At 25.5% G+C, this 19736-nt stretch overlaps 1 protein-coding gene across 2 annotated transcripts; it reads right to left on the minus strand.

Moving 5' to 3' along the window:
* Nucleotides 1-2709: 2709 nt before the first annotated feature.
* LOC135928196 (uncharacterized) lies at nucleotides 2710-19685 on the minus strand. 2 transcript variants are annotated; one of them, XM_065464583.1, is made up of 3 exons: nucleotides 19533-19685; nucleotides 3520-5421; nucleotides 2710-2969 (listed from the first exon to the last, which is right to left on the minus strand). In XM_065464583.1, exons 2-3 carry the CDS (start codon nucleotides 5360-5362, stop codon nucleotides 2752-2754), a joined length of 2061 nt encoding a protein of 686 aa, XP_065320655.1. In that variant the 5' UTR covers nucleotides 5363-5421; nucleotides 19533-19685; the 3' UTR covers nucleotides 2710-2751. The 2 variants fall into 2 exon arrangements, with proteins under 2 accessions (XP_065320655.1, XP_065320654.1); XM_065464582.1 differs by lacking the exon at nucleotides 19533-19685 and having other exon boundaries at nucleotides 3520-5515.
* Between the last annotated feature and the right edge of the window lie 51 nt (nucleotides 19686-19736).

Raw genomic sequence — 19736 nt, forward strand, 5'->3', positions numbered from 1 at the left:
CACATTATCCAATAAAGGTTATGAATATTCCACACATTTTTTCCATCAACGTAAAACAATTGTGTTCATATTTACTTAACCAGACACTTCTGAGATCATAGCCATTCAAATTTTATTAAGTTTTAGTTACGAAAATAATTATTTAAAATAGTATTTCCTTATTTGAATCTTATATTTATGATTTTAAATATTAATGCAAAATTTTAATTTATTAATATAAGAATAGGAAAAATAAAATTTTCTAATGCCAACGCCATCGCTTATATAAAAACCCGTTGCTAAACGTAACACCGTGGCGCGGCAGCGCACAGTCTGAATATAATTTATCGTATTCTATAGACTAATAAAAATACAACTAAATGAAAACTGAATTCGATACATATAATTTGTTTAAAAACACGGTTTACACTAGATTTATTAATTTCTTAATCACGATATAATCTTTTAAAACGATTATTATCTAAGATATCTACTTTTTATAATACTAGTTAATATAGTTGGGCAGGTCCTCCAGAAAGGATCTAAATACAGATTTTCTATAGAAATGAATCTTAGATATGATACTAGTATCTTCAAAGATACAAGATAAAATATAGTTGTATTTTTTGCTAAATTAGGATATCTTAAATACAGGATATTTTTAAATTATCATTTCCAATTAAAGAATAGTTTATAAAATAGAGTTTTATTATTTATTTGTGAAGAACATAACATATGCATATTATAAGATTGAATATTTACAATAATTAATAAAATATTTAATGATGAATTAATTTATATCAGGCATTTTAATATTCGTATTAGACAATGGAAGGGAAACTAGTATTTTTATAGGAGTTGAAATATTAATTTGCAAAAGAGTATTTAAAATAGATTCATTATTTTATAAGATAATCAAATTTTTAAAATAATTTATCATTAGACCTTTGCCGTTTCCGCGTACTAAACATTGTGTCAATAAATTACCTATCATTGGAGCTGAAAGATATTGCAGTAATTTTTAAAAACATTACCTTAATGGAAGGATAATAATTAAGCATTTATAATGTATTTAAACTTTCTTTAATATAATTTAAAACCTCCAGTTCAATGTTATTTGTATGATTAAACCCAACAGCATTTGTTTCAACAAAAGAAAAATGATTTTCTTTATTAGATGTTAAATCTATTGGTGTTGTAGTTTGAGCTTGATTATATATTCTGATATTACATTTAGGGCTTTTTTTAAATTATATATTTTGAAAGTATTTTTTTTATCATCCAACTCAATCATAATCTTAAATGCCAAAAAATCTCATTATATTCATATCTTTCGCCCATACCATCTTGGGCAGCTTTTAATAAAGGTAGACAATATTGTAAACTTTAATTTTTTAGTTAACCAACTACATATAAATAATATATTTTAATATGTTTAACAAAATTTGTTTATACAGGTTTTACATTCAGCCGGTATATTATCTTTTTTAACATTTATTTTAAAAAAATTTCCATCTAAAATTTTAAAATTGGGATTTGATTAAGGGGAACTTATTTTAATAATTTATATTTCAATACTTTCTTCTTCACTATCATGAGTGTTAAAAATTCTATAAATTATAATATATTACATAAAATTGGTAATGATATTCTATCGAGTTACATTTATATATAAAATATAATCTTTGCTTATTTCGTTTTGGTGTTGTTATTTTTAATCAATGCATCTTAATATGAGTTGGAACTTTTCCAGCTAATTTTGGTTGGTCAATATATTTAAAATATGGCAGAAAAAAATAAGGGAATTAATAAAAGATTTCCAAAGAAAATAAGATATATCTGTGATATGTAAAATTTTAAACATGAATATTAAAAAGAATCTGTATTTTTACCTTTTATCAAGAAGATGGATGCAAGATTCTTTTCAGAATAAAGGATCTTAGTTACAAAAATAGAAAAAATGTCAAAAAGATACATTACAAGATACAAAAGGATCTTGTATCTCAGATACAAGTATTCGTGGTACTGCCCAACTCTGCAAATTAACATAATTTTAATAATATAAAAATAAACAATATTGCTATTATTTTATATTTATTATAATAAAAACAAAACTTTATTTCAATTGTCAAATTTTAATAGATTGATTTAAGATATAGGTTAAGAAATTCAATATCAATTATTATTTTGACTCTGAAATATTTTTTCTCAAAATAATATCAATTATATAAACAGAACTTTTTACTTTCGTTTTTTAAAAAAAAAAATATTTATTACTTCCTTTTTTATTTTTAAACCGTTGGGTGGGATGTATTCGACACTTAAAAATATTAAATTAATATTCTTAAAAATAACGCGAAAAACGCATATTTTTTCGAATCAATTTTCTAATTAAAAAGGCAACTATGTTTTGCTTTTTTCCTCTAAGTTTAAAACAATCCATATATTCCATCTTGTCTTAAATCGTTTATCAGATGTGTTAATTTTTTTGGTATGTATATTCTTTTTTGTAATTCAAGGCATTTTAATTGTGTCCCCAAGGGGACCATGTATACAAATTTCAATTTGAATCTTTTGGTCTAATTACAAATTCCTAAATTTTTCTTAACTAAAATCAAGATTTAATGGTCCTAAAAGTTGTTGGCAATATTTTTAACGCCTCTTACTCAAGGCATCGTATTCATTATAGTTTAAATAATCAATTTATTTAAAAATAATTTTTCCAAAATACATAGGTTAACACAACATAATCAAACATTTCAAAAAATTTACTTAATAATATTTATCGGAATAGTTTTTACTGCTGTAGTTACAATCGATAATGTTAAGATAATTATTTAACCATATCTTAAGCCTGTGCATAAACGATTTATTATTCATTTCGTAATTTGTTTGATTTTCTATTATATATTGCTGCAGCTCATCCCTCGTTGTAATAGTTGACGATACACTTTCATTCAAAGTTGCTTTTGCGGGTTCAATTTTGATGTCTATAACAATTATTTTTTAGATGTGTATATGTTTATAGAGGTTTAGTAAATTCATAGCTATGCTTTATTGCCAGTTTTTAACCATATTTTATAAATTGTAAATAATTTAAAATGCGTTTTTTATATTTTGAATAGGTCAGATTTTGTTAACTCGTATTCCAGCCTATATAGAGTGCCTGTCACCTTTACCCTGCGAATTTCAGACAATTTTATCATAAATTTTTATGTATATTTTTTAAAATTTATATGAAAAATCATATATAAAATTTTAGAGTTTAATTCAAAAGTCCAGGGCAAAATTGTCCGAAATTCACAATAAAAAAAGTGCTATAAACAATTATGGCTAACTAATGTACAACAACCAACGTATTTCTAAAAGTGGACGAAAAAATATGCATTCCTAAATTTCATAGTGCGCCTAATTAGGAAATTGACTTTTTTTTTCTTGTGATAAGATCTAGTAACGCCACTGAAAAAAAAACGATATATTAAAAAAAGGAGAGCGTTTATGACATAAAGCTAATGAATGTTAATAAGTTTGTATAATTACCATAATTCCTATGGAAACTTTTTGTGAAAGCTTTATCCAATTTATCATTCGCTACCAACTCCTCGATCAAGAGGCATAAATGTTTAGCTATATTGTAATCAGCGTCAATATTTTGGATAAATGTCTGTACATTAGATTTTTCACTCATTCCAGTCAGATATGATCTATTAAAAGCACCGTGTCTGTCATGAGTTTCGTCGGAATGGATACTACGGTTGTATGATAGATCGGAACAGTTAAAATTTGACGAACCTACCGTGACATTGAATGTATCATTTTTATTGTTATTACTATAGGTCTTCTTATCAAAAGACATTGGATTATATTTGATGTCAGAGACTGACCATCTGGGATTAATGTTAATGTTTAATAATTTTTTCTTGCATCTGCTGTTTATAGTTGACATCAAGAATGGGTTATTGCTCTTTATTTGGGGTGATATATTGTCCTTTGAGTTAAACTTATTTTTATTTTTAAGACACAAGTCTGGAAGGATATTCTCAGGATTGGAAAATGATCGGTCATTTATATTGATTTGATGATGCAATTTTTTATTATTAGAATTGATGTCGTAATTTGACATGGGTAACTCCTTATATAGTTCAAAACTTTCGGTAGTAGTGATATTCAATTGTTGAGTGGTATCTAGCAAATTTTCGCGATTTACGTGATATAAAATTTCCAGGCACGTCCAAAGTGTGGGGCTTAAGCTCATTATAATATCTTTCTTCTTTAAATCGATATCAGGCATTATCAGGGTTTGCATGGCGCACGAATGTGGAATCTTAACACGTTTGATAGAATCAGAACCCAATAGATAGAGATTAAATTCATATTCCCTTTTCAAGGATAACAGTCTTAACACAGTACCTTCAGGAAAATGTTTATTTATCTCACTATAATCTTTCCTTTCAATAGTCTCATAATCTTGCTCTATCCGGTTTTGTACTTTTCTTGGGTAATGGACCAACTTGACTTTGATAGGTAAATGAAATTTGTATATCATATCTTTAATCAAATGTACTCCCGATATATTTTCGCGTTTAGCTAGGGGACTAAAGTGCCCCATCGAACTGAAAGGTAGATACCATGGATTGCCTTTCAAATCGATGCATTTCAAATAATTATGATCTAACTGTGAAAAAGCTTGTGATGTAGTGATAAAACCTTTGTAAGATTTAAGTTGTTGAGTCAAAGAAGATAGTGTGTGCTTTGAAACAAGTTTTAAAACTTCGCCTTCTTTAAATATCTTAGTTAAAATCTTTACCTTCGGGTAAGGTGGTTCGATAAAATTATTATTCGCATCATTTATTTTTTCCGAACTTTTAAACATTTTGTAGGCCTGAATTTTAGAACGCACCAAGCATTTATCCGGGAACTTTTCGGCCAATTCTCTAACTGTGAAATAACCAGGAGCAGATTTTTCATCTTCCGATAGCAACTCAAACCAACCATCAAAATCGTTCACAGAAACTGTACACCTTTTTATATATTCATATTTAGAGTTTTTATCATATTTAGAAGGTATTATAGAATTTTTTTTAAGTTGACGGAGATGGGATGATGTTAAAGGCCGTTTATAATAATGTTCGGGTGATGTTGAATAGTATTGATCAGAATTAGAATATTCTGATGCGTAAGAATAAATCCTACTTTCGGTTTTCACTTTAAACATAGGAATCGATGATTCAATTATAGCGAATAGATGCGGGTCCCTGTAAACTGATGAATCAAAATATTTGATGGGTATATCAATTAATTTAACTAAACATGGCAAATTTAATGTTTCCGACGGTTGCCGCCCAAATTCGCTTAAAGGAATAATATTCTTTCTTCTAGACATTATCTTGATTCGACCCTTGTAATGACCATAATATGTTTCGTAATTTACATGACTTCTGCCTGTTGCGCGATATAAAAGAATGAAATTTGAAATTGAATTTTTTTAAGGCCAAGTAAACTATCAAAATTTAAAACATAGTTTATTATATTAAAATATTTTATTTGTTTTTTAAATGAATTATGAGGATAAAAAAGTGAAAATAGAGTTTTATTTTCGACATTTTAATAAATAATTTATATTTTATTTTCCTAATTTACAATATTTATCAATGTGAAAATATAATAATAAAAAATTTGTATAATGACAATAATTATGCAAATATAGATAGATAGAGGGTAAATAAATAATTTTGTTTATATGATCCGTATTACATAAATCATTAAATAATATACAAAAAAAAAATGTTTCATCTTTCAACACTCTTTAAGAAATTATGACTTTGGCAATAATATTTTAAAAAATTTAAATTCTTAAAAAAATTATAGTGTTCGATACGTTACATTTAAAAGAATAATAATATATCTCTAATTTATAAAAAATAATTTTAAAGTCAAAAAGTTAAAAACTTTAAAGATAAATAAAAAAAAAACAATAGAGATTCATCCTAAGCCTTCTATAATCATTAAATCACCAACCGGCAAGAGGATTTTTCTTTTATATAAGTTAAATAAATCGTAGACAAAACAAACCATTATATAGTGTCATATAAGCGCAATTAATTTTTTCTAACCTTCTAATGTGAAATTCCATAGATATCATATTATCAAAACTCGAGATAAAGTTTAACATAATTTTGATTTATCTACTTTTTACCTATGTTTTGATAATTAAATATTTTATGACTGGCAAATGAAATCATTCACAAAATAATAATACATAATAGTATCTATAACTTTTTAATGTTTTATAAAGATAACCTTCTTACTTTAAATATAATTAATTAGTTGCAACAAAATAAAATGTTAAGGTATAAATAAAAAGAAATGTTTTTATATTTTGTTAATAATTTTTCATAAAAAATTATTTTACAATAAAAATATTTATGATATAAAATCGAAAGATAGCAGAGATTACATAATTTATAGAAATAAATTTTTTTTAAATAGAATAACTTTTATACAATTTAATACAAAAAAATCGTCAAGCATAGTCTAAACGACATTGAGTAAAATGGAAAATAAAAACTAATTAAACTAAGTGTTTGGATAAACCCTATAAAAATATATGCTACCCATTTAAATTATCTTTTTTTATAAATCGAATATTTCACAATTATTTGTAAAAAATAAAATAATCTCGAGGAAAAAAAATTAGAAAAGTTTAATAATCTAAATTTTAAATATGAAAACCAGTTTATTTCAATTATTATATTTCATAAATAAGTAGCGTAGCAACAACTCCCTCTTAATTAAGATTTTTTTAAATATGAGACAAAATAAAATTATCATCAAACAATAAAAGTATTTTTTTGAAAGGTTAATATTATTATAAGCATAAAAGACGTTTGAATTCAACCATGTTTAAATATAGAGTGTAGATAGATTGGTATTATTGCATTTTACAATGTATTAAACAAAACTATTACAAAAGTGATCAAATTTCACACCAATCTCGTTACCATTAAGCTTTGCACTTTATTATAATATGGAAATTTATTTATAACAGTATAATTATATATTAGCATATCATGGAAATTATTAAAGAATATATAAAAAACTATAGGGCTTATCCATAGTGCATTTAGTGATTCTACTATATTGTTCAAAATCTTGTAAATATTATATATTAAGCTTACAAGGCAACACCAATCTCGTACTTCTTCTTTTTCCGTCGATCATACTTTAATTATATACTATTTTGATAATTTCTTCTAGTTTGTGCTGGTAGCTATATTCACACTAAAAAAAATATAAGCACTGAGGAGATATTGTTTTAGAATTATTATTACAAATTCTCTTAATAAGGAAAATCGCGCTTGCTTAATTAGTAATTGAATTAGCATCGTATCAAATTGCAATCAGGTGTAGTAATAAAATTTTAAAAAGCTAAGCATCTTAAAAATATTAGATTTTTTAATACCCTCGTCTCGTCAACGAAAAAATAGCTCTAGTAAGTTTTTTTGCAAGATTGGGAGATTAGAGTTAGATTAAATGCAGAGTAAAACAATGGTTCATTTACTATGTCATAAAATATAGATTGTGTATTTTTATATGTCATAAATATTTTTGAGTGGGCATTCCTGGATTTCTTTTTCTGATAAATCTATTCAAAAGTTATATACTAGGTTTAAAAATGTTTAGTCTATAAAATAAAAGTTGTCCGAAACTTTTCCCTTATATATGTGGTATTAGCGTTATAAGTGAACTTGAGTTTTCGTGGTAATAAATACAATTTTTTTAAAAAAGGTAATATTTGCATCTGTGTTGCAGGTGTAAATAAAAAAAAATCGTACAGCTATTAACTGGCGTGAAATAGCTATAGTTCAAAATGTGCACTAAATTGGTCCATTTAATTAAGCAATATTTCAATAAATAAAAGTTAAATAAACCATTTTCATTTTATCATATTTTTTTGTTAATTTTTTTTACCCCATGTCTTTGCCGTTTTACCAGATGTCGGGAGTACTAAATATTTTAATTTTTTCACTTTAATATTCTCCCGTTTTACCTTGAAGATGGTATATAAGTAGATAATTTAATTTGTCTTGATTGACAAAAATCAGGCCTGCTCCTAAACTATAAGAGGTGGTCGGCTAAATATTATTTTATTTACGCCGAATGCTTAGCTAACGAATGACAATTTTATTTTAACATGGAAATTATAATAACAACATCTTTTAGATAAATATCAATCCTATTTTTATTTAGCCCCAGTCTCCAATATATAATCGGCCAGAAATTTAAAAATTTAAAAGATTCGACTACTTGATATCCAATAAATTTATGCAATATATAAACATGGGTAAATGATGATAAGGGCAATATAAATCTTTGCAACAAAAAATTTTATAATCGGTAATGTAATTATAATGTTAACTAACCCTATATATTGTTTAACATACTTAATAAATTGAAAAATTTTTAGAAAAAAAAGGATGATGCTAATATTCACGATTAGGTAATTATAATATCTTTCAAAATAAAAAAGTAAAGATTTTTTTATATACATAGATAGAATCTAAAAATAAAATTGTCCTACAATATACTACCATTAGTATATAAAATAGATTTTACCTATATTCATAGAACAAGGGCAATTAAAATTTCGAAAAAAATAAATTGTAAAATACTTTATTTTATATTTAAATTAATTTTTTTTTTTACAATGAATGAATGGAAATTAAACTTAGAATATTATTGTAAAAAAATGTTAGTGCTTATTTATAATACTACTTTTCTCTTTTTTTTTGTCAAGTTAAAAGTTCAATATTATGCTATATGTGTTTAATGGATAATAAGGGAAAAATAAATAAATAAAACGTTTTAAATATTAAATTAAAAGTATATTATAAACATTAATATAATAATAATAAATCCTTTTTTATAAATGGGTTTCCCTATTTTGATATTTTAACCTTATCTGCCCTCTATCTTTAAAATATATTTATAATTAATAACGCATAGCTAGCATTTTCAACTTGACTGGCTCAATTTTTAACCAAAATTAGAAAAAAAAACGGTAATTCTATCTTAAATTAAAAAAAGTTCAATATTTTTCAAGAGGCTTTAACCCTTCCGCCCTCCTCAATGACATACTGTTGGTTCCCGTAATTTGTCAAATTACGAAAACGCTTTGAATTGCTATTATTCTGTCTGGTTTAATACAACTTAATTATTTGCTTGTTATACTAAACTCTATGAACCATTTCTTTTGTCGTAGACGTCTTAATATATTAAGATAATAACATCTGCCATTAAAAAAGGAATTGAATTTTTTCTAATGCAAATCAAAATGTTTATCAATATGTATGCTAACATTTGAAATATACCACAAAACGAAGCCTCTTTAATTTGTAAATTTATAACTCAAATTATAAAATAGATTTCACATATAAATGGATATTTTGAGAGGGGGGGGGGAGTTATTAGTTTAAAGTAATATTTACTAAAACTTTCAAATTTTTCAAAGAGGGGGTTGGTTCCAGTATAATATTTTTTTTCAATATAAATTTTTGTTCCTCGTTTATTTTTATTTTTACTATATTATGCCCAGGAATCACATTCAAAAAAAGTATGTTTAATTATGCGATCAATGGATTAAACAATTTGAATAAATTATTCAAGCGAAAATCGTTTTAATAATTTATGCAACAAAGAAATACTATCAATCATGCTGTTCCTGGTCTATTACGTGTCTTATGAATTAAGGGTGTTTTTAACGGGCTTCGGTGGATACTAAAATGTAAGATGCCTTGTTAGTGAGGTTAGCCCCGAGGAAGTTAATTTCTAAACACATTGATCAGAAAGGGTAGAAGATATGCTCGAAGGGAATCTCTTCCTCACTGGTTTAGGCATTTGAAGGACGAGAGATGAGAGAGAGTACCTAACTTCCCAAAAACTTTAATAAAATTAAAAAATTAAACTTACTAAATAAAGAGATCTTCATTTATTAAAATAGAAATAAAAAAAAGATTTAATTCTTAGCTATAAATATAAATATTTTTATAATATTATATTATTCTAAATATAAATATTAATATATTTGTGGTAAAGAAATTTATTTTATTAGAATTATAATTTATTTTGGCCATAAAAAATGGTATTAAATTGATAAAGAAAGCGGCCTTCTTTGTGAAATCCTTCAATTGTACTCTTTTTTATATTCATGTTATAGTCTCAGAGACAATATTATCATAAATTTGTCAGATAACAAAATTTGTATGGTTAAAAAAAACATACCCATGTTAAATTCAATTAAAATATGAAAAATATTAATTTTTTTTTTAAAATAAAAATTGGGTACATGGGTATCGGCAATATACATTTTTATATTCTGTCGTTGAACTCCATAATCAATGCGGAAAAATAGATATAAGTAAATTGTAATAATAAATCCGTTATAGAGGTCTATTTAATATAACAATCAATTTATGAATAAACAATAAAATCCTCTTATTAGATTAATTTAAAATGATAAATTATATATATAATGCGTATGAACCTGTAGAACATAGCCGTATCCAGGATTTTACTAAGGGAATAGGGAGGGGCGCATTATTAAATGGGGTTTTCAGCCATAAATTTTGCTTGGTCTTTAGACCCACTAATTTCAGACCAGGCCCTAAACAAGAGGTAAATCCCCCCATCGCAAACTGCTTATTTTCGTAAATATAATATTAAGTTCCATCCCCCACACCCCTCTCCCCAAAAAATGTTTACAATATATCACTCTAAGGAAGAATTTGAAAGAAAAATTAGTAAAAGTTACTAACTTTTTAAAATAACGACTACAATTTAATAATTTTGGAAAAAGTAAGTATCTTTTATTTAAAAAAAGATAAAAACCAAAAATAATATAATAAAAATCAAACATAAACATAGCTAAAGGCAAACAATAAGTAAAATGAAAAGAAACCAACCTAATAATGTGCCCCCTCCCATTAGCAAAATCTTAGCTACTTCTATGAAATGTAGATTTGTTTTTTTTATATTTTCTTCTCTAAATATAAAAACTAAAAGATTGTATTATAAATGGTATAATTAGAAGGTTAGACCATTTCCATTTCTAAAAAATCGTGTACAGTATTCCATCAAATTTACACTTCAAAGCTGTTAGAGGAAGATCTCCACCGCTCTTTCCCCACCTAACTCAACCCGTATGCAAAATAACAACAATACGACTCTTTTATTAGATCAAATAATTTCACAGTCATATACTATGAATAAATAGGAACAATACCATATCGGTTTTCGAATGGGCAATGAAATTGTAACATCAACATCATGCGCCCTCTGTGTCCCACATATCAATAGCCTAGGCACCCACACTATCCTCTACCTTGCCGCTTTTCAGGTAGGATTACCTAGAAACTATGCCTTCAATAGTACGTTGAAATACACAAATATTCTTTATACGATGGAGTAACCAGACCCAATTAGGTGACTCTAGTTCTTACCATGATACGCAGGTCGTGTTGCCAGTTCTGTTAACTCAATCATGAAAGCGGACATAAAGATCAATAAATATAGCGACCTAAATAATTTATTAATCGTTCCAATAGATTCAGACACCTATGGATCATTTGGATCTCAAGCCCTAAAATTAAACAAAATAATAGGGCAAAGGTTACAGTTAATCATAGGTGATCTAAAAAGGGTTTTTACTTTCGACAAAGAAATTGATCGAAATTTGTGGATCTAACTGTAAATCTATCTATACATGGGTCATTAAGCCCCATTGACTTATTATTTTTATATACTTATTTTTAGATATGTTAATTTTGGATATGTATTTTTTTCAATATTTATAATCAGAAATCTATTTGATTGTAATTATTTAATATTGAATTTGGAAATAAAAACTTAAAATTAAAAATTAAACTAGTTGAAGAATCACAATATAGGATCGTATATAAATTCATTCTATCTTCAAGTTTTTGATTTTTTTCATTTGTGCAAATATAGTCAAAATTGTTTTACATGTGAAAAATTTTTAAAAATTCGAGGGAAGCTTTGAAAATAAAACTTTAAAAATTTGGAATAGGCTGAAAAATCCTAAATTAAAATTTAAAGGTATAATAGTATTATTTACAGTTCTATACATGTGAATTTAATGAAAACAATTTAGTAGAAATGGTAATTCTTTGCAATAAAAATTTTTGGAAATCGTCAGAGTTTGCAACCTGGACAAAAATGGTTTTGACTCCGATTCTAATATAAGGTGGTTCAGTTTTTGGTTCCTGAAAATTAAAATAGAGGTTTTGGTTCCAGTTCTTGGATTTTGTGATTTTAATGGGTCCATATTCTAGTTCCAAAATCTGTTGAAAGATAATCAAAAAAAATTAACACTAAATTAACCCTGAAAAATAAACAGAGTTTGGAATGCTCTGCAAAAAAATGAAGTTTTTATAACGATTTTTTATATTAAATATTTTTTAAAATGAAAATTTTTTAAAAGAAGATTCCCAAACAAGATTTTTAATTAAAATTTTAAATCTTTTTGGCAAAAATCTTATATAAGTAAATCTAATTTATATTCTTTTAAAAAAAATATTTTAAATTCATGAGTTTTCAAAGATTTTTTGCCCAAAATTTTTGGCAAAAAATATTTTCCAAAAATATTAGAAGATTTTTTTTTCAAATTCTGAAAATAATTCAGACGCGCTTTTACATATAGGACAAATTTCAAAAAACATTTATTAACATCTATAAAAATATTTCATATTTTATATCATATTTTATCGTTTTTTAAATATTTTTATAAACTATTCCATTCTATTTCATTCTATTTCATTCTATTCCATTCTATTCCATTCTACTTCATTCTATTCCATTCTATTCTATTTTATTCTATTCCATTATACAAAATAAAAATATTAAATCCAACGGAACGGCCATATGCGAGTAATTCTATTTTTGCAAATAAAAGAGGAAGGAATCCATTTAAATGAATGTTTACAACGCTACTTAAGTATATTAATAGGACAATCTTTTATATCTAGGCACGTTCATAGAAAACGTTTTAATCCTATGCCCAAACCCAGTGGCGTAGAGAAGAGTTTTTGGGGTTGAAACCCCCCCCCCCCCCAGTTTTAAAAATTTTAATTAATTTTTTATAATTTTTAAATAAAAGAAAAATCATAATTTGGTAAACAATGTGAAAGTAAAGGTGATCGCTAATATGTTTGGGATTAAAAATTTTAAACCTAGAGTAGTTTCTAGATAGTCAAATCGCTTAAATATTTATGCATCTACGATTGAGGATTTTTATAAAATAAATATTTTTACTCCCCTTATTGATACATTTTTATTTCAATTAAAGGAAAGATTTATTAGTCACAATTTTATTTTAAACAGCTTTTATTTTCTTTTGCCAGTTGAGTCTAAATACACTTGAAACGCGAGAGGATATTAAGAATATCTCAAAGTTTTATTCGGATGAATTATCAGGATAGTATGATAAGTTACTCTGTGATGTCGAATTTTTGTATAAAAATTTTGACAGAATAGAGTACTCTTTGATGCTTTGCAGGCTCTTTCCATGTATAATTGCACTTTAGATTCCCTGCCTAATATCAAAACATTGCTTTTTATCTTAGCTACCTTACCGATTAGCACCTGCACTAATGAAAGGTCTTTTTCAACTTTGAAGGTTAAAAACCTATTTAAGAAATAGCACTGGTGAAAGCCGTTTAAATGGATTCGCAATATTAAATATTTATAAGGAGATTATTCTAGATAAAAATTTGATTCTAGATGAATTAGTCAAATCTCAGAGAAAAGTAGACCTCTCTTTATAAATTCAAATTATAAAATTGCTATATTATTATAATATGATCTTACTAATAAAATTTTTATATTCAAAACGTAATTATAATGAATTCTTAGTCATAATATTTATATATTATACTATTTTTAATAAAAATATTGCATTTGCACTAAGAGCTAGTGATCTGCATCGGGCCTATTTTTTCAAGCCCGGCCCTGCCCGAGATTATTTTAAAAAAATTTGCCGGCCCGAACCCCAAATTTTTTAAAAAAAGTTTTGTCGACTTGACCCGAATTTATTTAAATATAGAAATTCATTTTTATAATTACTCAAAATAAAAGATATATGTTATATGGCGTCTAGTTTTTATAAATAAAATCAAATATTTTTATTTTACATAAAAAATTTAACATAAAGTTGATATATTTAGATATATTTTAAAAAATTTCAAGGCCCGACCCAACCCGGCCCGATTTAAAAAAATATTCGGCCCGACCCAGCTCGATCCCGATTTTCCTACTTTTGCGGATCTCTAATAAGAATTATTTATGTTTTATTAATATACTCATATGTATTAATTATATTATAATTGAAATTAGATTTTTTTAACTACCGCACAAGAAATACTCATATTTTATTGTAATTATATTTTTTTTAAATATAGTTATTTAAAATAAATTTTTAATATAATCTGTATAAAATTTATACATTTTGAAATTTATTTTATTGTATAAATAATAAATAAAATCTATAATGAAATTCTCTACAAAATTTTGATATATGCAAAAATTTAATTAAAATAATTATTTTTAACATAGAATAAAATATATTGAGTGATCATGAAAAATGGGAGGTTTGGAGGGGCGATTTTATTTTTCTTTCTACACCCAATGGATTGAATTAATTTACAATTGACTAAACATTGATAAAATTTTCAGAATAATGCTTTCAGTCGCGTATTAATCATAAATTTGGCCAAAATTTTGTTACTAATATATTTTTCATTTATGCTGGCTACGTGGTTAGACATCAATAAATCACAAAATTGGCAATTTTTTAAAATGCGGTTTGAAGCCCCCCAAAAAAATTTTAAGCCCCCCCCCATGGATCAATCCTGGCTACGCCACTGCCCAAACCTAAATAGAAAAAGGAATATAAATTTGAGTTACGTGACTAGCGTCTACTAATGATAGACAGGAGAGGGGGGTAGTGTTTTAAAAATAAGCCGAAGATGAATCCATATATCATGTTATTTATTTAATGATAGAGGACTACCTGATTACGTTTATAGTTTAGACTTATTACTTTTAATTGTACTACAAAATTTTATTGAAATAATTTGACAAAATTAATGATACAATTAATATTATGATGAAATCGTATAAAATAAGATTTTTTCGAAGATTTAATAAAATTAATAAATGATTTAAGAACGTATGAAAAAAAAACTCATCCAGGTATTATAATTCCCCAAAAGTTGTCTCTTTTTTATAAAAAAAAATTAAATTCTATATTTTCACACATTTATCTCATAGAAATGTTATGTAATTTAATAAGCTTCTTTTTCTTTTACAATAAAATAATTATATATAGGATTTAATAATTTGATATTTTAAAATGAAAAGAAAAATTTTAATTTGTAAAAAGCTTTATTGGTTTCGTTTAAAAAAAATTTGCAGAACGAAATTACATGCGATGTAAGTTGAGAATGCTATAAGGAATAAAAAAAAAGGTCACAAACCCGAAGACATTAAAAATTACAATATATATATTTAAAAAATACTATAAATTTGATACCTTAGATAGGTAAAATATTATATATAACATTTTTAAAAAATGGTGGAAAAAATAAAATAAAATATTATTTTTGTTAATTAATAAATAAGAAAATAATGATTAAAATATAGATTTTTATGATTACTATGTTCCATTTGAATAGTATAACTTTAAACATAACGAATTGTTTTATTTCTTACCTGAAAATGTGTTTGGGCCCCCCAAAAAATATTATAATTTAAAAGCATTTTTCTCATTTTAAGAAATAATATGCATAATTTATTTTATTATCACCACACAACCATAAGAATGTTTTTATGATAATATCTTAATTAAAACTTAATGACATAAAATACATAGCATGGCAGGCAATTATATTCAAAACAATATTAAAAGATAATTTCTGAAGTGTTAAGGGGTAATGCCTTGATAACTAAATACACTTCTTATATATTTCATTTTTTTAAATAAAGATAAGATATAAACAGTTTGAAATGACAATTTTTATACCTAATTATTTAAAAAAATATACCCCGCAAGACCTGTAAAAATATATTTGAGAAATTAGTCAATATAAATTCCATTCCAATTTTTAACATTTTTGAAGTTGTGCATTAAAATTCTTATTATTTTTATTCAATTTTTAAAATATTAAAATGAAAGCATTTAATATTATTTGCCACATCTAATGGGCGCTAAGCTACTCTAAGTGACTTCTACCATGGAAGGGTGGAGGGAGGGTATGACATAAAACCGTCATTGAAATTGATAAAGTAGGTTAGGAATATAAAATTAGTTTTTAAAAACCATACCATGATTACTAGGCGGGGGGGGGGGATAGAGGTGGTGCTGACTTTTGGCCGCCTATCAATATTTTGTATAAACTTAAAGAAATACAGAAAACAACATCCACTTATTAAACATAACGGCACAAATTTTATTTTTCTTACTTTTTTGTTTCCAACCTAAAGGAGTATCAATATCATTTTTAATGGAAATTAGGTAGAGAGAAACGAGCTGATCCTGAGATCATGTAGGAATCTCAGGTAAATCTTGATTAATTTAAACTTCTTTGAAAAATTACGCTAACAAGATGCGGTTATCAAAATTGTTAGCATAGAACAATTTATGTATTTGGTAGGACTTCAGCTAGCTCACATGGATAGAGAGCATGAATATCATTTGACTTTCTACCACGATTGGGAAAACATGAACAGGTTTTAGAATAGAAGAATTATTTTCCTTTTAAAAAAACTTTAGGATTATATTTACACGAATAGAGATCACTCATTGAAAGGGGTGATAGACTTTTTAGATAATGGAAAGTATGTAGGCAACACATTTTGTAGGTATGTTAGCATCGGCATCCCAAATAGAAATCATTTGAAAGTTGGAGTTGTTGATGATAATTGAATGCAATTATAGAACTTGAAATAATATTAAGCCACTCATAGCCAGATTCAGATTAAAAATATAAAGATGAGGGCTGTTCTCTAGTTTAACGTGGATAACAGACAAGTAGCTTCACTAGAGAAAATGGGCATAAGGGCTCGAGCCCCCTGAAAATTCTCAATATTTCTTTATATATTTAAAAAGGGTCATTTTTAATAAAATTTTGAGCCCCATTTAGAACAGATATCTTATGGATTGAGTATAATAAATATCTTAAAATAGTATTAAATAAAATCTATTAAAATGTGTTTGTAAAATTAATTATCGCAGATCATCGCATATAGGTTATATGGGGATTGGTTTAAAAACGTTTTTTAAAAAAATATCTCTAAAAGAGTATCAAATGATTAAATAATTTTTTGAGTTATATTAAAATTAGTCAAGACATATCCTCGGGTTATGGGTAGGGGGTGGGGGTGGGTATTTGTTTTTCTTTCTTTAACCTAATTATTCAGTATTACTTTATTATAAAATGATAAAAACTTTATTTTTTTTAAAATCAAATTCAAAATTAATTGTAATTAATTATTAAATTATATAAAAAAAGTTTTAAATTTCAATGGATGATTTTATTCCAAAATTTGTGTTTGGAACTATTATTAACCACCTTGTAAATAATACTCTTTTAGAGAATGTTTTTATTATTACTTAGATTTTAGGAATAATTTATGCAGTGGCGTAGCCAGGATTGATCCATAGGGGGGGGAGGAAGGGGGGGTTTGAAAAATTTTTTCCCCCAAACCCCCTTATCAAAATTTGCCAATATTTTGTGTATTATACCCAGGCCAGCATAAATATTAAAAAATATTAGAATTAAAATTTTTGCCAAATTTATAATTAATAAGCGACTGAAAGCATTATTTTGAAAATGTTATCAATGTTTAGTAAATTGTATATTAATTCAATCTATTCGATGTAAAAAAAATTTGCCTCCCCCCAAACCTTCCAATTTTATAATCAACTCAATATATCTTATTCTATGTTAAAAATAATTATTTAATTAAATTTTTGCATATAACAATATTTTGCAGAGATTTTATTTATTATTAACTTTATTTATTTAACTATGTATTTATTTTAATAATATATAAAAAAAAAAATTTCAAAATATATAAATTTTATACAGATTATTATATTAAAAATTGAATGTAAATAACTATATTTTAAAAAAATAAAATTGCAATAAAATATGTAATTCTTGCTAAAAAAATACAATTTAACAATTTTATTTAGTATAAACCCTTTATTTAACTATGTGTTTATTTTATATACAAAAAATAAATTTCAAAATTAGAAATTTTATACAGATTACTATTTTAAAAATTGATTGTAAATATCTATATTTTAAAAAAATAAAATTACAATAAAATATAAGTAATTCTTGTATGCAATTTAAAAAAATATAATTTAACAGTTATATTTAATACAAATGAGTATATTATATAAATAATTCTTATTGTAGGTGCAATACTATTATTAAATAAAATATAGTATAAAAATATCATGACTAAAAATTCATTATAATTAAGTTTTACATATAAAAATTTTATGACTAAGAAAATATTACAATTATATGATTTGAATTTATAAAGAGAGGTCTACTTTTCTCTGAGATTTGGCTAATTCATCTAGAATCAAATTTTTATCTAGAATAATCTCCTTATAAATATTTAATAGGGCTAATCCATTTAAACGGTTTTCACCGGTGCTATTTCTTAAATAGGTTTTTAACCTTTTCAAAGTTGAAAAAGACCTTTCATTAGTGCAGGTACTAATCGGTAAAGTAGCTAAAATAAAAAACAATGTTTTGATATTGGGCAGGGAATCTAAAGTGCAATTACACATGGAAAGGGCCTGCAAAGCATTTTTTGATCTCAAAGAGTACTCTATTCTGCCAAGATTTTTATACCAAAATTCGACATCACAAAGTAACTTATCATACGACCCTAATAAATCATCAGAATAAAACTCTGAGATGTTCTTAATATCCTCTCGCGTTTCAAGTGTAATCAACAATTCAGACTCAACCGGCAAAAGAAAATAAAAGCTTTTTAAAATAAAATTGTGACTTATAAATCTTTCCTTTAATTGAAATAAAAATGTATCAATAAGTGGAATAAAAATGTTAATTTTATAAAAATCCTCAATCGTAGATGCATCAATATTTGAGCGATTGGATTGTCTAGAAACTACTCTAGGTTTAAAAATTTCAATCCCAAACATATTAGCGATCTCCTTTACTTTCTCATATATTTCTTGAAATTTTTCATCCACATTATCTCTGATATTTGTTAATATTTCAACAATATCCTTTGCCTTATATCATAACCTCCCTTAAATCCAAATCAATTTTTTGTAACATTTTGCTAAAATCATATGTATAATTAAATAAAAAATAAACACATTGAATTGAAATTAAAAATTGAGGCTTCGTAATAGCCTGTAAAAGATTTTCCGCATTTGCGGAATCTTTTTCTTTGCGTAATATGTATGATTCCAGTGCCGCAAAAATAACCTCATATAACTCGATGAAAACCTTCACCGATTGTTGTCTTTCAATGAATCTTGTGGGACAAAATCTTTTGAATTTTTTTTTTGAATTTTTTGAATCAATTTCATCGAACGTTTGGGTAAAAATCTCCCTCTTCTTGGGTGGGGTAAAGAAGTCACAAACCGATGATATTGTTTCTAAATTTTGAAAAATATATAAAAATTATAT

Source organism: Gordionus sp. m RMFG-2023, chromosome 4, assembly GCF_954871325.1.
Source record: "Gordionus sp. m RMFG-2023 chromosome 4, tfGorSpeb1-WG-v2, whole genome shotgun sequence".
NCBI classification, from domain to species: Eukaryota; Metazoa; Nematomorpha; class Gordioida; order Chordodea; family Parachordodidae; genus Gordionus; species Gordionus sp. m RMFG-2023.

Bases quoted from the DNA above. Each gene is read 5' to 3' on its own strand.
- LOC135928196 (XM_065464583.1), bottom strand. From the start codon at position 5,362: ATGTCTAGAAGAAAGAATATTATTCCTTTAAGCGAATTTGGGCGGCAA. The intron at 2,970-3,519 runs GTAATTATACAA...TAATTGTTATAG, and splicing joins AAGTTTCCATAGGAATTATG to ACATCAAAATTGAACCCGCA.